The following is a 22,977-nucleotide window of genomic DNA, read 5'->3' as shown; positions in this document are numbered from 1 at the left end:
TCCGGGAAGATCCCACATGCCGCGGAGCGGCTGGGCCCGTGAGCCATGGCCGCTGAGCCTGCGCGTCCGGAGCCTGTGCTCCGCAACGGGAGAGGCCGCAACAGTGAGAGGCCCGCATACTGCAAAAAAAAAAAAAGTTGCCTCACTGGAAGGTTTAAATTACTGGGATTAAGTCATCCATATACCTTTTCCCCCATGCTCTTTTGTCCAAAGTAAAAATAAAGTAACGGTCTGGTTTCTATATTTGGTCATGCCTGTGGTTTGAATCCTATGCTGTTGTATTGTACTAAGATGTGGTTATAATACACGGGTGGCCCGTGCACGTGGTGATGGGGAATGAGGATGAGAATGGGTGGGTCTGTTCCTGTTGTCATTCACCTGGACAGAGAGACCCATCGCTCTAGAAATCCGAAAGTGAGAGAGCAGAGGCTGCAGGTGGTGGGAGAGGAAAACATGTCTCTTGGGCTCACCTGTGAAGCATCAGTCAGAGAGTCTGCTGGGGCCTCTTGGGATTGGAAGGGGTGATGTGTGTAAAGACATGCTAAGGAAAATAAGAGGAGGGAGTTTTGTTCCTCTTGGGGCCTCAGCATTAAAGACTGAGCAGTGTCCCCTGAAGACAGTGTGGAGAAGTAACTGTCAAAGAGAAAGCTGGACGTTAGTTTCAGGCCCTAAGACAGTTTTTATTCCTAATTACTGCAGTAGTAAATTGAACCCCGTGTAACACTGGGTAGCTAAAGGAAAAGCCCTGAAGGCCCTTAAGGGGTGTGATCCCGCCGTCTGTGTCTGTTCACTGGCTCTTGCTGAAGTTCAGCTCCTACCCTCCCACAGAGACCGGAAGACAGGGGCTCGGTCCTTTTTGATGATTATGTTTCAAAGGAATGGCTTCCGTATCCTTGAGAAAGACACTCCTGGGTTGTAGAAGATATGTATACATCTGCCTCTGTCTTAAAGGCACAGAGAAAGGATTTACTATTGTCAGTTTTCTAAAGTAAATGCCCAAAGAAAAGGGAGCCCAGGGGCCTGTGTCAGGTTTCGGCTGGAACAAAAACAGTAGGTTCTTTGGGCAGTACTCAGCTTTCTGAGGCAGGTACTTGCGGGAGCTATCATCATTGTCCAGGGGATGCAGCCTTGAGCTGCTAGAAACTATATGTGTTGCTTCAAGTCTCTTAGTGTCAGGGGTGGACAAAATCGTTAGTGTTGAAAATTGAGTTCTTAGAGGCCAGGTCAAGAAGAGGCTTAGAGGAGCCTCTGGACTAGAGTTTGGTCAAGGAGAGAGCCTTTCTCACCACTTTGGGAGAAACTCCAAGGGGGAAACGAGGCGGATGTCAGAGGGATTGGTCCAGCGTTTCCTTCCAGTGGTTACCTTGCAGCCTCCAATTGTAGTTAGTGAGGAAAACGTCATTTCCACACACTGACAACAAGAATTTGTTAAGTGACTTAGGATGAAACGTGCCATTTCTACCTGAGATTTTCTTCTTTGTAAAGTTAAACTTTAGCTTTTGAAGAAGTTAGGATTTCAAGGTTCGACATCCGAGGTTATGTTGATTCTCATGTATCATAAGCTTCTTTAGCTCAAGGATCAAAAGTGTGAACATGACATGGAGCCCGGAAATGCATTTTTTTATATGAAAGCCACAGTTTTATACTTAGTTTTGAAAGCAATGATGTCAAGAAGGTTTCTTTTGCCGTTTGTCTTTTTTTTTTTTTTTTTTTTGCCACACAGCTTGAAGGTTTGTTCTTCCTCCTTCAACTTATGGGAGAACTCTATAAAGTTCTTTCTCTTGGGTTTTCTACAACAGGGGTTAGCAAACTATGACCCACAGGCCAAATCCGTCTCCCACCCTGTTTTTGTAAATAAAGTTTTATTGGAACACAGCCACCTTATTCATTTGTGTACTGTCTAGAGCTGCTATGACAGAACTGAGTAGTTTCTTAAAGACTGGTGGCTGTCTGCCCTTTACAGAAAAAGTTTGCCAACACCTGCTCTACATATTCACAAACTAATTCTTTTTTTCATTATAAATATATTCTCTACCTGTTTGAAACGTAGAGTTGAAATGCTTACAGAATCCATACTTGCTACCTTTGAACGCAGTTGTATTTCCCCCAAAGTTTCATTTGAGGAACTCAAGGTGAATGGACAGCATTGTTTCAAGCCCTGTGGAAGTTTCAAAGAAAGCAACCACGTGCATACCAGGTAGCCAGGTTTCCTCATAAACTAGAAACTTTGGCTCATATAATTAAAGACTTTCATCACGCACAATGGAGAGAGGTACAGATATTTGCAGTGTAGCTACTGTCCTTCATGAATTATAAAGACACTTGTGGATAAGTTTCTATTTTGGAAATAAAAATGACAATAACAACAAAACTTTTTCTCTGAAAAATGTAAACTTTCCTCTTAACTTATTCATCCTTTCCATTAAATTTATCCCCATTTTTCCTCTATAAAGAAATCAAGTTTTATAATCCCAGAGGGTCAAAGGAGACCTTTAGCTTGTGCTATTATTTCTGTGATCCGAGGTGAAGAAATGGCAACTTTTAAAAGCATTTAAGCTCACAGCCAAACATTAGGTATTAGAGTCTCATAATTTTCCTCTCCCTGAGTTTTGACATCTTACAACTAACTTCATCCCATCACACCCATTAGGATAGCTATTTAAAAAACAAACAAAAACCCCCCAAAAAAACAGAAAGAATAAGTGTTATGAGGATGTGGAAAATTGGAGCTTTTGTGCACTTTCGGTGGGAATGTAAAACGGTGCAGCCACTAAGGAAAACAGTATGGTGGTTCCTCAAAAAATTAAGCATAGAACTGCTACATACATGATCCAGCCATCCCACTTCTGAAGCAGGATCTCAAAGAGATATTTGCACACACATGTTCATAGCAGCATTATTCACAATAGCCAAGAGGTGAGAGCAACCCTAAGTGCCCATCGACAGATGAATGGATAAACAAAATGTGATATATACACATACAATTGAATATTTATCCAGCTTTAAAAAGTCCTGTCACATGCTACAACATAGATGTACCTTGCTAAGTGAAATAAGACAGTCACAAAAAAAGACAGATATTGTATGATTTCAGTTATATGAGGTACCCAGAGGAGTCAGATTCATAGATACAGAAAGTAGAATGGTGGTTGCCAGGGGCTGGCAGGGGAGAAGAATGGGGAGTTATTGTTTAATAGGCATAGAGCTTCAGTTTTACAAGATGAAAATATTGGTTACACAATAATATGAATATACTTAAACTACTGAACTGTACCCTTGGGGGTGGTTACAATGGTAAATTTTATGTCACGTGTATTTTACCACCATTTAAAAAATGCTAAGCTGATCGCATCCCTGAGCCAATAGCTTTGACAGAACGTGTGACAAAGTCCAGACAGTTTCTGTTTTGTCTCTGTCTTCACGCTTTCGCAGCGGTTAGCTTATCTAGTTATAGCGCTGCCAGGTGACAGGATGTTTTGATAGGAAAGAAATCAAATCAAGCTGATTGATCTGTTTTCATGGCTCATTCCTGTAACATTTTATAGACACACCCTCGGGCAAGATTTTTCTATTAACTTGTCGATGAGGCCAGCGAAGCCACTTTTGTGGGTTTGTGAGGAAGAAAGAAAATGGGTTGATGGTTTACTTCGCCTCTGAACACCATTGAGATCAGCTAGATTCCCATCAGGACCACGGCCATCAAATCCTTCATCCCCTCCCTCACTCAAGCCCAGATGGTACTAAGAATCAACATCTGAATTCGAAGTTGCTGCCCTGGCCCAGACATTTCCTCAAATCAGAGTCAATCCGTAAAATTAAGAGACTGCTGGGTAGTTTTATGGAGGAAAAAAAAGTTCCATTCATGATGTTATAAAGAATCAGTGTCAAGCAAATGAAAGACATTGATTTCTGCTATTTCCATTGGTGAATTAAGCGTTGCACATTTGTTACCTTTCACTCTGCACGCGACAGTTACTTCAAAAGGAGTGCACAAATACCCATCAGAAACAAAACTCGGAAGTTGCGATCACAAAGGAGGAACAGAGAAGGCTGCGTGTTCATTTAAGGGAGCAACGTGCTGCTTGTCTTGTCTCGCTGCTTTGTCATAAAGGGAGGGGGTATTGATGGCATCTGTGAGAACAAGCAGAGCCTCAAGGAAAGCTTTGAGCAGCCTGTGCTTCTAGACCTTTGTTCTTCGTTTCATACGTTAAGAGATTTCTGCTTCTTTTGGCAGTGGTTATGTTTTTCAGTTTTTCCAATTGCTGCTTGGGTAAATGTTTGATTCACACACCTGCTATTCAAATATTCTGGGATTTTCAGGGAATAATATCTAGGTACTAATAATGGTTGATTTTTCCCCCTAATACAGATTAATAACTCTCTTATCCTATTTGTAGATCATGGCTATTTGGCCATATTGAGTTTTTTTGTTTTGTTTTGCGGTATGCGGGCCTCTCCCGCTGCGGAGCACAGGCTCCGGACGCGCAGGCCCAGCGGCCGTGGCTCACGGGCCCAGCCGCTCCGCGGCATGTGGGATCCTCCCGGACCGGGGCACGAACCCGCGCCCACCGCATCGGCAGGCGGACCCCCAACCGCTGCGCCACCAGGGAAGCCCGGCCATATTGTTTTTATCATTAGCTGGCGGATGCTTAGATAAAGAATAGCCAAACCCAGTCTGTTTCTGGGTGAAGCATCTTATCATGCAAGAGGAGAAGGTTGAGACAAATGAAAAACTGTGTTTGGTATGCAGAGTAGGAAAGGATGTTTCTAAATTACTTGGACTTTCTCTTAGATTGGAAGGTTTTGTTATTTAATTATATGCAGTTACGCATTTCTTCTTCGTGAGCATTTCTGTTCTGCTTTGGTATAAAAGGCTTGATGTAGCTCAGTGTTTCAAGGACATAGCAAATCTGCACATTTCTTACCTTTATAATTCTCTCCATCGGAAATGACTGATGGGAAGTAACCGAGTGGATATTTACCTTCCAAAACATGGATGTTACTTAACATACGCATATTAAAGAAGAGAGTGAAATTATAAATTTCTGTGTGACTCTGTATTTCCTTTGGCCACTTTAACTTTTTCCTAAAGTATAGCGTGATCATAAAAACAATCGCACAACTTATTGAGTTTTATGCGTGAGGCAGGATGCTTTGTCTTCATTTGTGAAACCTCATTTGGTGACAATTAAGTCACTGCTAAATTTTAATAAGATGATTTAAGAAATGATCAGAGTTTACAGGCTACAAAATTTGGCCCAGAAAATAGCAAAAGGCATATTCTTCGTTCTTCTGTATATGCACTGTAGCCGATCTGTACGTGTTTGTTTATTTAAGGATAGTCTCGATGAGTTGTCAGGCGACGGGCAGTATAATGTCATGCTTAAGTTTTCACACACTGGAATCACACGGCTTGGGTTCAAGTCCAATTTTGCACCTTGGGCAAGTTACTTAACATCTTGTTTATCTGCAAAATGGTGATAATCACGCCTCTGGAGTTGTTGTGAAACTTACAATAAAGTACTACATGGAAAGCGCAGTAAGTAGTTCCTAATGCATCGTTGACTGTTACCATGGCAATGGAAGGGAGAAATCAAGTCTTCACACAAAAATGTCCCTTTCGGACAAAATATTTGTCTGAGTAGACATTTGACGTAACTGTATATAGTTATGGTTTTTTAAATTTTTGTTCAAAATCATTAGTTGACTTTAATCTGACTAGATACTAAGAGCAAATAAATTCCCTCAGTCTAACACTGCTGTCTTTCTCTGTCTTATAAAGAATCAGAGAAGTAAGATTTTAAAGCCTAAACATCTTAACACCACCTTCTAAAGACTTCATTGCAGCAGAGTTGATTGGACCATTAGAGGAAAAACAAGCAGTGAAAGAGGCAAACCTATTTCCATTAACTTGACAGCACAAAACCCTTTGAACAAGGGCCCTATTATCTTTGGGGTAACAGGTGGTAGCTGGGCTATTAAGCTGTTCTGGGCAGGATTTCAGATTTCCTTCTTCAGTGCTTTGGGCGATACCTTTCTGTCATAAAGCAATCAGTAATAATTAGGTGTCTGGAATGAAATACAGTACAGCATTATGCTTCCTACATCTGGAAGAGAAAGTCACTTAACTAGCTCTAAATCAATGAATTTTCTTTTTTATTCCTGACCGGAGTGTTAGAGGTAGCAGAGAATATGATGGAAATGTGAATTGTAGCTTGGTACACAATCACAAAAAAAATTAGATGTTAGGACACACTTCCCTGCAAGTAAAAGAAGCAAACACCAAAGCATCAAACCTTTATTTCTAACATAAATACTTTCATTACATTGCATTCTCTATCACCGTAGGGCCACCTGTTCCACATTTAATGAAATAAAGTCCCTTGTAATAGGTGATATATAGGTGAAAAGACAAAATGAAGGTTGTAAACAGGGCTTAACCTACATTACTTTTCAGATCTTAGTTTTATTAAATCATTGTTCTACCATGTTCCCATAAGAGGGGACCAATAAATGGAGAAGGAAGTATTTCTACCGTGTCTTGTAAATCTCCGAAGAGAAAACTGATAGTTATTCTGTTCGAATTTGGTCTGAAGTTTTCCTGTGCAGATTGGGGTAGAGAGAGAGAAGATGGAATCTGTCAATTGTAACATAAGCTTTCCTCGGTGCCCTCCCAAGAGTGTTGAGCCCGATCCTTGCAAAACTAATTCCCCGAAGTTGCTTCTTACATGCCACTTCAAGGATGGACTCCAAGAACAGTTCAACCTATTTTCAAAAATCAGAATACTTACTTCTGCAGAATTACTCACCTCGAAAACTTTCTGCCAGCTTTCTCCCCCTCAAACTTCAGGTCCCTCTTCTGCTGCCCAGATACTTGCAGGCATTAAGAGCAACCATTCTGTGCTCGTATCTGAACTCTTTGAAGAAATGACCAGGAAAGAACTTGTGGCTTTTATTGCCTATGATCACCCTTTCTTTCATCAGCAAGAGTTGTCTGCTGGCCAACTGTATAATTTCATTCTGTGGTGGCTGAGTTTTTTTACTCCCCTTCAGAGGCTAATACATCAGTGAAAAGAGAAGCAGAATTAGTAAGGAGGTCCTTTGAATGCTTTTGCTTTGGAAAATAAAACATACATTGAGAAAATGCATTAAGCATCAATGTACAGTTTAACAGTTGGTTATAAAGTGCATATAACTGCTGCCACATCAAAAAAAAAGAAAAAGAAAAAATTGACAGTATCTGGGAGCCCCTTAATGTGCCTCTGTGATTGCAATTTCCCTCCCCACCAAAGGTGGCCGCTGTCCTGATTTTTTATTGTCATCATATCCTTTTCTTTGTAGTTTTAAAGTTTAGAGAGATGCATCTCTAAACCATATATTTAGTTTTGCCAGTTTTGAACTTTATATAAATGGAATCACGGTGTGTGTGTTCTTTTGTCTTGCTCTTTTCACTCAGCATTACTTGTAAGATTCATTCATTTTGTGCGTTTACATTTTATTTTGAGAATTTTCAAACATGAGAGAATTGTATAATGATATCATTGCACAGTTTAATTGTAGAGTTATATAGCCATCACCTAACAGTTACTAAGATGTGGCCATATTCATTGCTTTTTTTTTTTTTCCTGAAGTGTTTTGAAGTGAATGACAGACATCTCTAATCATTCATCTCTAAAAACTCAAGAAAATGTCCTCTGTAACCCCAATTCCATTATCATAGGTAGCAAAACTAATAGTAATTCCCTAAAATATCGTCTGATACCCAGTTCATATTCATATTTTCCCAACTGACCCCCAAATGCTTTGATAGCTAGTTTGTTCAAACCAGGATCCAATCAAGATCCATGAAAAAGGTGCTTTTAACAGCACAACTTACAGCTTGAAATGAGTCTGTGATCCTTTTTCTCATACACTTCATCAGTGGATAAGGCTCCTGTGGGACCTGACTGCAGGCATTTCTCCCACAGTAAGAGGGAAATAAATCGCCTTGTCTATGCTAATGACATGTCCAACTCTCATGCTCTCCGACTCCAGAGGAAATTATACTGTCTGCATTACTGTCAGAAAGAAGTACCTAATACCAATTATGTCAAAACCCAGATTGTTGTTTTGGACAGATACTCTGAAGTATTGAGCTGATCAGGGTTAAGTCTAGTCTTTACTTATCTGGAGAATGGATGGGGGACTGCCCATCTGGGGAGGTCACTGGAATGCAGATGTCTACCAGCTGAAGTCTCTACCAGGACCACAGGAGGACTGGTAGATGGATGGCTGGTCACTTTGCTCCATTAGGATCTTTCTGGATCTTTCAGTCATGCCTTTGCTCATTTAATATTGCAGGACTTTAGGTTTTCTGTTGTGTTTGATTCAAACATTGACCAGAAAGCTCCTTATGAAAGATCTTGGCCCCCCTGTGTCCCTGCTGAGTTAGAAAAGCTGACCTCCCTGGTTCCTTTTTACAACAGAACAACCACATTTGCTTCCTGCAACCTGGAATTTAGATCATTGTTTCGCAGAAGATTTTCCTCAGAATGAAAGACCCATGGTACTCCATAAAAGGGTCATACTGTCAAATGAATTTGGGAGAAACACTGGGTTAAACTGAGTTAAACTGGTTTCTTTAGGTCCTCTCCTGCTAACGAACACTGTGATTCTCCAGTGGTACATGGCATTTCCCAAAACTATTGTCCTCCAACCCTTTCCTCAGAGCATCTCTGGGGGTTACTATTCTGCAGAACAGACTGTGGAAAGTGCTGATCTAGATGACTTGGATGTAATCACAAACAACAGTAAATAAACAATCTCATCTCCTACCTCATGGGCCGGGAAGAGTTGATGTAAGCTAGCTACTCAGTGTTGCACGAGTCCATTGGGTGGGTTACCATGTTAGAGATGAGGAACCTTATTCATGCACCCCATCCACTTGGACCGTTGCTGGAGTTCACGTTGTAACATTGTGAATCAGGATCTATGCTTATTATGTGATGAGGACAATTACACCTTAGATTCAATCTTTTAGATGAAATTTCCACATGGTTTAGATTTTTAGAGGAGAAAATAGTTCTAAACTGGTCAGTCTCTCTGGTTTTTAAAAAAAATCTTATTAAAGTGTAGTTGATTTCAATGTTGTGTTAATTTCTGCTGTACAGCAAAGGGATTCGGTTTATATATACATATTCTTTATGTATTCTTTTCCATTATGGTTTATCACAAGATACTGAATATAGTTCTCTGTGCTACACAGTTGGACGTTGTTCAGTCTTTCCGAGTTTGAGGCTCACTCGGCCTTAATTGCCAAATACGTTAAAAGCGATTTTTCATTTTGAATTAGTAATTCAATACGCTTTCTTTGGATAATCAAGTAATCAAAAACCTTCTTGCCTAGTGATCCTACATTTAGCAAAATGTTTAGCTGTTCATAGGACCCCTCAACCTCATCTGTTGGTAAAAGTCGGTGCTCATACAGATTGCTTCTAGATTAACAGGACTTCTTGAATGTGTTTATCGTACCATTCTGTCTGAAACTAGACGTTTAAAATTGCATTCTTTTCTACTTCTTTCTTCAACACAGCATTTAGATTGACAACCTTGTTGCTTTTCTCCTTAGTTTCCTTATGAAATAGAAGATCAACTGGTATTTGTCATCTGATCTTTTGAAATGGAAGACCTCTGGATTTATCCCTTCCTCCAAATCCTTGCTCTCCTTTCCCCTCTTTTATATATTGTATGTATACATTTAATTTTTTTTTTTTTTTTTTTGCGGTACACGGGCCTTTCACTGTTGTGGCCTCTCCCGTTGCGGAGCACAGGCTCTGGACGCGCAGGCCCAGCGGCCACGGCTCACGGGCCCAGCCGCTCCGCGGCATGTGGGATCTTCCTGGACCGGGGCACGAACCCGTGTCCCCTGCATCAGCAGGCGGACTCTCAACCACTGCGCCACCAGGGAAGCCCGTTTACATTTAATTTTGAAAGAGCGTCTCTTCATCTTAAGGAAAATGGATGCATTTTCTCTGGAGATAGTGTAAATGTGGGTTGGTTGTTTCATGTTGGGTCCTTCTAGGATGTAGTGGCATCATATTAATAATTTTCCGTATTGATGATGTCAGCTGGGAAGTAGAGGTAGGTTCCAGGTTCTGGAGGGTCTCTCCATTTGTTCCTTGTAGATCTCTAGCATAAATTCACTTTCACTGGAGTTGTCAAATTTTAAAGGGATAAAAGCTACAGACTTTACTTGCAAGTTGACTATTCTAACCACTGAAAGCATAAGACTCTGCAGTAAGCTACTGCAGATTTCATCATTTCTCAATTGTTTTCCCCCCTTCAAACTTCTATCCCATACAGAATGTAATTTAAAGGCAGTTGAGCAGAGAATTCAACAGAGATAGATTATCCTAGAGAAAAATATGAACAACTCCCTGCTCTGGTACTCTGAGAACCAGATGACTGAAAAAGCATCAATATTACTTTTTTTCCCCCGTTTCCTCACTTTATGAAATACAAGAGTTTCTTTCTTCCATCAGTATGGGGAGCACAGCGAAAATACCCTGCCCAGTAAGCCTAGTGATATATTTTAGAAAAATTCGTTTACCTGTTCACATGGGTGCCTGAACAGGCATATTCACAGTAGCAATATTTGTAGGCCAAAAATGCAAAGCAACTTAAATTTTCTTCAGCTGCAGATGGTGAAATAAGTTCTGGCGCTTATATCCCATGTCATGGTATGTGGTACTCAAAAAGAAAGAGGTGCTTCTGTTTGTACTGATGGGAAGATCTCTAAAACATACTTATAAATGAGAGGAGAAAAAAGAGTTATAGAGCAATATGACCCATTTGTGGTTTTAAAAACTGTATTTATATAGTGTGGGTGTGTGTGGGAAAGAGGGAGAGAGAGAGAGGGAGGAAGGAAAAGAGAGAATGAAAATATCAAAGAAGGGCAGTAGTGAGACTTGATGAGTTGGGTCTATGGAAGGAGGGACAATGAAAAAGGAGTTTGTTTTCTGTTTCTTGAATTATTTACAGTGAAAATGTTTCATGTATTTTTATAAATAAAAAAATTAAAGAATACGTGTATGTGAGCACATGAAAAAAATAAAAAGAGAATGTCCTAGTTATTTTTAACAAAGTCATCCATCGCAGGCATTCACTAAGCAGAACAAGCCCATCCAAGATGCCTGTTTTAAATTCACTGATGTTAAAGAAGCATAGGATTCCGTGGCTTAGCACATACCATGTGGATAGGGAGGCTGAAGAAAAAATAATTAGGGGGAGGTGATGGGGAACGGGCTTTTAGTAAATATGGCATCTACTGCGGTGGTGGCTCAAAAGAGGTTGACGGTAGTGATTAGAACTGCTGTCACTCCATTACCAGAGTTAGTCTCTGTGCCTTGGTGGAATTTACTGCTGAGAATGGGTCCTTCACCAGACTTTCTGTGACTAAAGCACTCGCTCAAATGTAAACAGACCTCAGAGCAATAGAATGGAACATAAAGCTGTGAAAACCAAAACCCTCATTAGTTTTTCCCTTTGTTTACAAACCAGTGCAAGAATAGGTGTGTTTTAAAATGTAGGCTTTAGTATTATTCAGGTATGGTGAAGCCCACAGGTCAAGAGACAATTGCCATTGAAAAGAGAGTCTGTTACATTCACAGATCCCGAAGCGAACGGGTCATGCCAGGCCATGGAGAGCCACGTGGAGAAGCACCAGGGTTGTTCAGGAAGCAGAAAGGGAGGAGAACGTGGGCAAGAGCCTTTATTGCGGTTTCCACAGGAAGGAATGTGCAGGACAGAGTTAGCAGGTGTGCCTGGCTAGGGTGAATCATTTTAGTGGCTCTGGGGCATAAGGACTGTCTCTAGTTGTCTGGTACCTGGTCCTGGGGTGATGAGGGCAGGAGAACCTTGGCCTGTAGTGCAAGGACTCCGTAAAGGAGATGATTGAGGATAGGGGCTCTGGAGTGGTCGCTTTGCATATGAAAGGCAGGCTCCTAGGCAAGTCACTTACTATCTGTAGGAATCTGTTAGCCCTGGGAGGGGCTGTCTGTCTCTAGGATCAGCATGGCTCCTAGATGTCAGCGTATCAGAAGTACGAAAAATAAAAAGGCACGGTCAATAGATGGTGATAAAATGCAAGAATAGCTATGCCAGCAGCCGCATAGCACAGGGAGATTAGCTCGGTGCTTTGTGACCACCTAGAGGGGTGGGAGGGAGACACAAGAGGGAGGAGATATGGGGATATATGTATATGTAGGGCTGATTCACTTTGTTATAAAGCAGAAACACACCATTGTAAAGCAATTATACTCCAATAAAGATGTTTAAAAAAAAGGCCTTTCAAGGTTTTCTGCATGGTTTTTATATGAATCTTTTGTTTAATGACAAGCTTCGAGAGCCTTCCTTGGACATGCCAACCTTTTCATATCATTTTGGGGGGCCATTTGGGGCCATTTTTGGTACAGTAATTGAGAAGTACTTCTCGCACTCATTTCAGGCGAGAAAAGAGGGGTATGTGAAGCTTTTTAAGATGTGTTTGGACCGACTCAACTAATTCTTCGTCTTTGTTTGCCTCTAAAAGCCAGCCAGTCATTTTTAGCCTTTTCCTCTTCAGGCTGTCTCACAGGCTGGCGTAGAATTTTAGACCGGGTGTCCCTGCAGTAGCCTTGGCACACTTGCTGGTTTATGCAATTTGGTTTTGATGTTTCAGTCACCACAGGCCCATCTCAACAGCCTATTACAGGGCTTCCCTGGTGGCGCAGTGGTTGAGAGTCCGCCTGCCGATGCAGGGGACACGGGTTCGTGCCCCGGTCCGGGAGGATCCCACATGCCGCGGAGCGGCTGGGCCCGTGAGCCATGGCCGCTGAGCCTGCGCGTCCGGAGCCTGTGCTCCGCAGCGGGAGAGGCCACAACAGTGAGAGGCCCGCGTACCGCAAAAAAAAAAAAAAAAAAAGAGCCTATTACAGTGTTCTGCACCTCCTACCGCCTGGAGATTTGGTTCTTTTCTAAAGATCCAAGGAGTTGCGTTGTTGTGCTCTGAGCTGTATTTTCATTTTTCAGCTTCCTGCTTTTTCTATTTTGTTTCTATTCTGTTAGAGGTTAAAATAATTGTCTTTAGAAAGTTACTTTTGTGTGCTACACATCTAATCCTTGTATTTTACTGTTGTCCTCTTGCTGACTGCGGCCTCAAGTTTAATTTAATCGTCTGCTTAGATTTACTATTTTTGTTTTTAACTCATGTTTTTGCCCTGGTGGTCACTATTTTTTTTTTTTCATAACAGCTTGATTGAGGTGTAATTTACACAACATAAAATTAATGCTTTGGACGAGTACAGCTCAATGATTTTAGTAAAACTGAAGAGTCATGCAACAATCACTACGTTCCAGTTTCATAACCAAAACGTTTACACCAGCACATGCCCATGTGTGGTCACTCAGATTTTATTTGCCCTGTGCTTTAATAACTCAATAATATTGGAGTGATCCTTATATAGTAGATTTTCTTATTTTAAATTAAGTCCTTACTGACTTTATTTTTTTATATAAAAATGTTACCTACTTGTGTGCTTTTTGCCACAAGTTTAACGAAGTAGCTTTTCAGTTTTATTTTCCTTTTAAGAGATAAATGATGTTGTTCTGTTAACTTCCATTTCCCATCTCCCAGAGACCAACATCCCCCAGTTAATCAGCTCCCTATCACACCTCGGTGCGCACTTACCTGATTTATTCCTCCTATCCTTTGGACAGATGCAGTACACGTTATACCTTCTCTTCCCCCATGCATTGTTCCTCGTCTTCTGACTTCCTTAACTTTTCATAATCTCTTCTCTTCTCTTCTTTTTTTGTCTTTGTTTTACCCAAAGCCAGAATTGTTGGAGAGGGAGGATTGGACCTAGCCTTGGTCGGTGAAAAGGAAGCCGTTATATTTTCTTTCTCCCCACATGGAATCCTCTTCCCCTGGGGGGTTTATGGCTTAGTAGTAGCCCAGGGCAGGTGATTTGAGTTGTCCTCCTGCCCCAAGAGCCCATTTTATTTCACTCCCTCGGGCAGTGGGTGAGCTTGTCTTTGACCCCAGTTAAACTTAGCTGGAACTTTGGAGGAACTGCTGAAAATAAGATTAGCAGAGAGGCATAACGTATACCTTGTTAAGAGAGATAGTGAAGAGTGTCTTAGAAAGAAGAAGGTCCTGAACCAAAGTGTAATTATGTTATTTCACTGTGATGCTCAGCCCCAAATAAACTAGTAATAAAATTGCCTTCTATTTTTAAAAACTTACTCCCTTGAAGTATAGTTGGTTTACAGTGTGTTAATTTCTGCTGTACAGCAAAGTGATTCAGTTATACGTATATATATTCTTTTTCGTATTCTTCTCCATTGTGGTTTATCACAGGATATTGAATATAGTATCCTGTGCAATAGGACCTTGTTGTTTATTCTTGCCTTCCATTTTTAAAGCGGTATACATTAGATTATATTTAGAGCCTATATACATAATAACAATCTCCATAATAAAGTGGTATTGTGGAGGCAAAAAAAAAACCCCACAGGCTTTAAAGTCTCTTTCTGCTCTTCTACTTACTGCTCTGTGACCCTGAGCAAGTTAATTTTGCTGGGCCTCAGGTGCCACATCTGTATAATGGGAAGAATAACACTTCGCAGGACTGTGGTGAAGATTAAATGAAATGACATGACATCCACCCTTCTCACAATGATCTGTGTATCCTCTCTGGGCACAGGGTTCTGCACAGGAAACGGACAAAGCCAAGGCATAAATAAGCCACATCTTCCCGGAATGTCAGTTAAAGGTGGAAATTGGTGTGCCTGTGGGAGAGGGTGGAGGGGGGGTACTTTCTTATTTAAATAAGAGCAGATATATTTTGTGAGCGCCACCTTCGTTCTTAAGGGAAAACTCAATACATTAAAGAAATGGCATGCTTGGGACAGGCAACTTCAGTCATACCCTTGGAGCCCCTGGCATTACTCCTTTACCATTAGGAGTAATCACATGGGAAAGTTTGAGAAACACTGCCACGTATAGGACAGTCTCATCATCCCTGTTTCATGATGTATCCCACTACCTTTCCCGAGCACATACCTGATAGCTCCTCCTGGGTGTTGATGACATTGAGCTCACCATCCTCCCTCCATGCCTGATTCTCCTTCTGTGTCCCCTACCGTAGTCATTGACACCACTGTCCATTTAGTTACTCGAGTCAAGAACCAAGGAGTCCTCGTTGACCCCTCTCTCCCCTGCACACCCCATGGCCAATCCTTACCTTCGGGTCGTGGCAACATTGCCACCTTCACGTGTCTTGAGTGTATCCCTTGTCTCTGTGTCTGTCTTTAGCATCTTAAGGTAGCTGCCACCGTCTTCTGCCCAGACTTCTGTAATCACCTGGTAACTGGCCTCCCTCCAACCCATCCTCCACACTAAAATGGGCGTTGGTCTTTCAGATACTTAAATCTGATCACTTCTTCCCATTTCCCTTCGAATAACATGGTCAATAAGGCCTTTGCATGGCCCAGGCCCCCTGCCCCTTTGGCCACATCTTAAAGCATCATTCTACACCTGGTGCTGGTGGTACAGTCATACCAGATTGCTTTCTGCTTGTCCACGGCACCCTGATTCCTCCGTCAGGAGCCGTTGCCAAGCTTGCTGTATCTGGAGTGTTTCCGTCAGCTCCTACCCAGCTGCCCTGGGCTAAGATAAGGTATATTTATCTTTCAAACTCAGCTCTGGGGTTTCTTCCTCAGAAAAGCCTTTTCTACCTCCCCAGTGGAGGAGGTTATTTATCATATGCTCTGATGGAACCATGTCTTCTTCTTTTTTTAAAAAAAAATTATTTTATTTATTTTATTTTTGGCTGCATTAGGTCTTTGTTGCTCCACGCGGGCTTTCTCTAGTTGCGGCGAGCGGAGGCTACTCTTCCTTGCGGTGCGTGGGCTTCTTATTGCGGTGGCTTCTCTTGTTGCGGAGCATGCGCTCTAGGCGTGCAGGCTTCAGTAGTTGTGGCGCACGGGCTCAGTAGTTGTGGCTCGTGGGCTCTAGAGCACAGGCTCAGTAGTTGTGGTGCACGGGCTTAGTTGCTCCACGGCATGTGGGATCTTCCCCGACCAGGGCTTGAACCCATGTCCCCTGCATTGGCAGGCGGATTCTTAACCACTGTGCCACCAGGGAAGCCCCAAGGAACCATGTCTTCTTTTATGAGGCCCATCTCAATTTGCAGTCACACATTAGGCGATATCATCATTTGATGACTGAATCACACATTAGTCTATAATCCCTGTGATGGAGGGGCTGTCCCTTTGGTCACCATCATTTCCAGTCCCTGACAGAGTAGCTTTGCACTCCAGGCAGCTGGTCCTCAGTTGTTGAATGAGTGCGGAGAGACAGCTGAGGTCCGGATACCTAAGCGGTTGGCCTGACAGTGACCGTATTCTGCTGATACTTGAGATCTCGGACCTCTGCGTCTAGGGCTCTGTCCGCCTCGCTGCAGATCCTTCCCTGAGTGCCGTGGGTCAGGTTCATCCTCTTTACTCCACGGTTTTGAAAAGCCCCTGGGAATCCTCATTTTGTTGAAGAGAAATCTGTTCATTTACATGGTTCAGTACAGGATGGCAAAGCACCTGTTTATTCACCCAAAAGATCGCTAACAAACTTTTTACTTAAACCCCCCCCCCCTTCTTCTTGCCTGTTCAGTCTTTCCCACCGTGCTGCTGAGAAAATCTTTTTTAAAATCAGGCAGAACTTTCTAACCGAGCTGCACGCACCTCTCTTCCCCTTCCCCGGGCATCCCTCTTCTGCACGAGAACCCCGTCTGCCCTCTTCCCACCATATCTTGCTATTTGGGTTGGGACATAAAACTCCTTCACCTCCCAAAACGAACACCGCTCCATTGATTCTCCCACTCACCTTTAACCCTTGCCCTTCCGTACAACCTTCCTGCCCTCACGTCTGTGGGTAAATTGTGGTGGCTGGGGTGGGGACACCAGTGTCTTCCCAGACTGGCAAAGTGACTTGATTAAGGGCACACAGCTAGTGGGTAACATAGTTGCAATCACAATTCTTGTTTCCTTGCTTTCTTTCTAGTTCTTACTCCTATTCTTTGCATGAAATTCTATTGAGGGGTGTGTGTGTGTATGTGTAATCTGCATCTAAATTTGTGTGCATAAAATTGTTTCCTTATTTTATAACTGGTATTCCCCCCCCCCGAATAATTGTGTATCCAAAGGATATAAAGAATCTCAAGTTGACAAAAGTGATTGCTGTCACCTCTCCCCTCCTCCATTCCGTGTTTACTGAAATGTCAGCTGCTGGAATAGCTTTCTTTCCTCTACAGGTTCTGCTGGTTTCCCCTTCCCTACCTGGGGCCACAGGCCTGCCCTTTCGTGCTGCCCTCACTTCCCCACTCTGGGGCTCTGTTTCCACTTGCCTTGCCCTCCATCATACCCACTGATCGGAGAGGAAGCGCTCCCTCTTCCCCCCTGCAGCTCCCACCTGCCTGAACGGTTGGCTCAGGTGAATGGCTGGTCAAGTGGGAGTGTGTTTGGGAACTGAACAGTCCGTTCCTTGTTTGGAGCCAAGAGAGGAGAGCAGTGGGTGGGTGTCGCATGGAGGTCTCCCACCGCCCCCTAGGCTCTCCTCGGGAGCCTGGGTACCAATCCAGGGAGCTTTTTAGGAGATATTTTCAAATGACTTTTAAAATAGTTGGGAAGCAACAAAATCCTCAATGAGACATGATCTGTATGCACTAGGTAATTAAAAAAGAAATCCCACCTATGAGAAGAGGCCACACTCAGGAAGATGTGTGATGCAGAGGTTAAGCTGAGGGCAGAGGTAGTGTTTTCTGGCTTTGAATCCTGGATGCTCTTCTCAGTATGACTCTGATAGGTTGTTGAGCTGCTCTATGGTACAGTTTCCTCAACCATATATCGCGGTTAAATAAAATGAGATTAAAAGTGCCTGCCTCATAGGTAATTTGATTGTCTTGATGATTAAATAATTGGATTAAAATGCTGATCATAGTATCAAAACGTATTAACTAGTATCATTAGCTTACATTAGTAAAGTATAACTTACGGAAGCTTTCCCATATATTACATTTCAATACTTCTTAAAATATGATGCTTTTTAGAAACGTCTTTGTTACCTACTCACCCCTGCTTCTCTGTGTTTTGCTCGCAGCCCTGGAAAGGAAAATATCGATGAGGCAAAGCAGAGAGGAGCTAATAAAACGAGGGGTCTTGAAGGAAATCTATGATAAAGGTAAGGGGACCACTCCAGTCTCCATGAGCCAGAAAAAAGCCGTGCATGGAATCTGTGTGCATATTTCTTGGAGTTGGATTCAGTTTTCTGTATCACTTTATCAGAGTTTGAACCTTTAAAACTCCAGACACTTCTGGAGAGATCAGAGGATGTAGCAGACAGCGCTGAAGTGATTGCTATTATAGAGGGAACGAAAGCTCCCTTTTTCTCAGCACTGGAATCAAACCATAGGATGCTGAGACAAATGATGTGGCCCAAGGAATGGTGTCAGTACTGGTGGTGAGCCTGTTGGTGTCTGGACACACACAGCTGGGGTGAATTTAATTGCTCAGGCTCTTTCAGGCACTAGGGGTTCCCAGGACAAATGTTAAAAATCCACAAGCACGTAGAATTTCTCTAACAGATTTTTGGGGGCCGTCCATCTCCCAACAATAGGAGAAATCAAAGTGGAGAAAATTATATATAATTTTATATAAATGTACACATATTTCAAATGATAATATTTCCAGTGATTACAAATGCGCTGTGAATGTGTCCAAAAGTGTCTGCTGGTGAACTTATCCTGTGTCTTTTGCTGATTGAACTACTGCCTTTAAATACGAAGGTATGCAGTGGTTTACCCATTAACTGTTCTTCACTCCCCTCCCCTTCCTCTCACCATCCTTCATTTAAGGCTTTAAGAGACATGATGAACTGTTATTCCAGTCTTGTTACAGTCATCAGTAATAATTGTCTGTTCTAGATCTTATTATTTGAGGCCAGTATGATTTGTTGGGCCAGATTATTAAATCACATGTTCCGCTTTAAAGGTCCACCCTGATCATCGACGTGATCCTGTAATTCTGACCGTGCAGTCAGTTTTCCATGTTTTTGTAGGTCTTCTACATGCCTAGTTTGTGTTCTGATACAGAAAGGCAGGCTGTGTTTCTAACGTGGGCGCTTCTGTCTGATTCCACTGTCTTCAGTGAGTTGGTCCTTATTCCTCTGGTGGTACAGTTCACCCCATGCATTCCTGCCATGGAGCCTCCTGACGGCACTTTGGAAGTATTTTTTCTTAGCACACATTGCCACCCTGAAATGCTGCAAGGAGGAGGTGGCGCTGCTCTCGCCCTAGTGGCAGGGGATGCAGCAGGTAGGGTGTGAAGCTGTACTGTTTCAAAGCGCCTTTGTTCATTAGCAGAGCCTCCTGGCCCCAAGGCATCCCTCTGGCGAGTCACATCGTCCTTCTACTTCTGGGCGAGACATACCAAGATACAGTTTCTTTGGTTGGTTAAGCTCTCCAGAGAAAAAGAATGCATCATTTTGTCACTTTTCTCCAATGTCTTATTTCTGTACAGGCCCCCCAAACCCTCCCTTATACTGACCTTAAGTTTCCATGTTTCATCTCAAAATCCTTTCTCTATATTCCCTCCCCGGTGAAGATGGGAAGTGTCTGACCACAGGTATGGTATTACACGCTCAGCATCCCAGGGCTTAAATAAAGATTACTGTCCTAGCGAAAGCCTGTTCAGATCCAGTTAAATGATCCCTCCCTCTCCCTCCTTTCTTCCTGCAAACTTTATGTCTCTTACAGGAAAATTTCAGGAATCCTTTAAAGGAGAGGATACATTTAATTATAGTATTTATTATTTCCATCATACCTAATAACTGAGTTAGGGTAAATATTGCCGGAGTAACTTCCTGACTTAATCAAAGAAGCCATAGACTGTTAGAGCAAAAGCCCATTTTATAGAGGAAGAAACGGGGGACATTGAGTCTGGGGCCTGCCAGCCCCCATTAGGAGTTGCCCGAGGATTCGGAGCTGTGTCCTGTTTGTGGTCTCAGTAATTGGCTGTGGAGGAAAGGACCAGGCTGGCCGCCGCCTGTCCCCACAACTTCCGGTTTTATTTTTGTCTTTGCACTTATCGCTGTCTGCTTTTTTCTGTTCTGTTGCTGGCCGGCTTTCCTCACTAGCACGTTAACTCCAGGAGAACATGGACTTCATAAGGCTTGATGCCAGACCCCCTCAGAAAGTGGCTGAGATAGATTGGCTCAAGAAATGCTTATTGTTTGTATGATGGGAATGGGAGTAGAGGGAAACTAAAATTGCACATCGTAGATATAGAAGTTTGTATTTGCTGTGGGTTTTTCTGATAAAAGCATCCATTTTGTATCACTGTGGATATTAATCATATTACCTTGTATTATGTTACATCAGCTGTTCAGAACGTGAGTCCTGTAATCATTGCTTGGATTCAATTCCAGTTCCACTACTGAGTAGCTGTGCAACTTTAGTGAAGTTGCATAACTTCTCTGTGTTTCTATCCCCGTATTTGAAAGTGTGGATAATATTGTAATGAGGATTACATGAGATAACATATCTGTATTAGTTTGCCAGGGCTACCATAACAAAATACCACAGACTGAGTGACTTAAACAACAGAAATGTATTTCCTCACAGTTTTGGAAGCTAGAAGTCCAAGATTCAGGTGCTAGCAGGATTGGTTCCTGGTGAGGCCTCCTCCTCGACTTGCATACGGCTGCCATCTTGCTGTGTCCTCACATGGCCTTCCCTCTGTATGTGCACACTCCTGGTGTCTCTTCCTCTTTTCATAAGAAACGCAGTCCTGGGGCTTCCCTGGTGGCACAGTGGTTGAGAGTCCGCCTGCCGTTGCAGCGGACACGGGTTCATGCCCCGGTCCAGGAAGATCCCACATGCCACGGAGCGGCTGGGCCTGTGAGCCACGGCTGCTAAGCCTGCGCGTCCGGAGCCTGTGCTCTGCAACGGGAGAGGCCACAACAGTGAGAGGCCCGCGTACTGCAAAAAAAAAAGAGAAAAAAAAAAGAAACGCAGTCCTGTTGGATCAGGGCCCACCCTTAGGACCTCATTTAACCTCATTACTTCCGTAAAGGCCCATGTCCAAATACAGTCACACTGGGGGTTTGGACTTCACATATAAATTTGGGCGGAGGGAGAGGGGGTAACACAGTTCCGTCCATAACAACATGTAGAGTAAAATATTGGCTGTCATCCCATAAGTTCTCAAGAAATTGTTAACACCCCGTTATTAGTAGTACTATCATCATTATCCTTTATATTTTTTAAAACCCTTTATGTTCCTTAGCCTAGTTCAGGCCCACGAGTTAGGAAGGGACATCACTGTCAGCTCTTAAGTGCAAGGATCTTCAACCCCCCCTCACAATGGCCTTACTAACGTGGGTGGCCGAGAACCTAGCCCCTTGGTATCTGATTTAATTACCTCCTCACCCCTCCACCCTGTCTCCTCTTTAGTCTCTAAACATGTCGTTTTCCTGTCATTCATCCTTTCCTTCTCTACAGCATCATTCAACTTGCTGTGTCTGGGATTCTAGTGAGTAAAACAAATGAACTTTTATTGCCACATCCTGAGTGAACAGCAAGAGGCAAAGAACCTTTCATCATTTTCCAACTTGCTTGCTGCAAAGATAAATTTCTTAGATTTTTGGCAGTCCTTCCACATTGCCCGGCTTGGTCATTCCTCATTTTGCACCCATGAGTCTGGTCACCTGGCAGCAAAACGGTTTCCACCAGAGATGTATGGTCCCTAATGTGCAGTTACTGTGTCAGCCCATCCACGAGGGCCGGCCCCTGTTCATGCTGCAGTTACACTGTTTTGTATATGATATTGCTAAGGTGGTGGGAAGCAGTTTATCTTTAGTAGATGAGCTTTTCTCTTCCAACTCTTTATGTTATTGATTTTGCTTAATAATGCCATACTCGTTTGTAGGAAGTATTAAGATAAACTGTAGGGATATGAGATTTGTAACTGGGCACGGCAGACTTAGAACGAATGAGGTTTTATTATTCTGAGAGTTCTCCTCGAAATTCTTGATGTTTTTCTTAGCAGGTTAAAATCCCACACTAGTCAATAAATTTAAATCAGGCAAAATGAGAGCTTGGATTGAAGAGGGGAAATGTTCTCAGTATCTCTAGAAACTAGTTCAGGAATCCTTCATTTAATGGAATGTAGATGTAAAGAGCTTAAGTTACTGGATGGCTTGTATTTTCTTACTGGTTTCCATATACAACCACATGCACTTAAAGTTCAGAAGAGGACTTCCCTGGTGGCACGGTGGTTAAGAATCCGCCTGCCAATGCAGGGGACCACGGGTTCGAGCCCTGGTCGGGGAAGATCCCACATGCCGTGGAGCAACTAAGCCCGTGCACCACAACTACTGAGCCTGAGATCTACAGCCCGCGAGCCACAACTACTGAACCCACGTGCCGCAACTACTGAAGCCCGCGCACCTAGAGCCTGTGATCCGCAACAAGAGAAGCCACCGCAATGAGAAGCCCTTGCACCGCAACGAAGAGTAGCCCCCGCTCACCGCAACTAGAGAAAGCCCGCGTGCAGCAACGAAGACCCAACGCAGCCAAAAATAAAAATAAATAAATAAGTAAATAAATTTATAGAAAAAAATAAAGTTCAGAAGAAAGTTTAGATAAAACTTTAAAGATCAGAGAAGATCGTTTGATCTCTGGATATATCAAGGCCATGTAAAAATGCAGCAAACTTTAAAAACTACAAAGAAGACTTTAAATTGTTAATCACGATGTAGAGGAACATAAAATTTTAAATTCTTTTTCTCCCATTTTCCATATTTTCCACAATATGGATATAGCAATTTCATGAAAAACACAATGAAACATTACAGTGAACCGTCATCACTCTAAAGAGTAAAAATGTGAAACCAACTACTGGTGG

At 42.7% G+C, this 22,977-nt stretch overlaps 1 protein-coding gene across 1 annotated transcript in view; it reads left to right on the top strand.

Moving 5' to 3' along the window:
• PHACTR1 (phosphatase and actin regulator 1) overlaps window positions 1–22,977 on the top strand; it is a gene marked incomplete at its 5' end in the record, with an annotated part of 535,964 nt that overhangs the window by 413,001 nt on the left and 99,986 nt on the right. Inside the window, one exon of the mRNA XM_082848323.1 lies at window positions 18,173–18,253. Within this exon, the coding sequence (XP_082704449.1) occupies window positions 18,173–18,253 (81 nt within the window). The remainder of the gene's footprint in view (window positions 1–18,172; window positions 18,254–22,977) is intronic.

The sequence above is a fragment of the Leucopleurus acutus genome, assembly GCF_964270905.1.
Source record: "Leucopleurus acutus genome assembly, chromosome: 10".
Classification (NCBI taxonomy): Eukaryota; Metazoa; Chordata; class Mammalia; order Artiodactyla; family Delphinidae; genus Leucopleurus; species Leucopleurus acutus.
The sequence above is the reverse complement of the archived record's forward strand: the minus strand, read 5'-3'. Positions and strand labels throughout refer to the sequence as shown.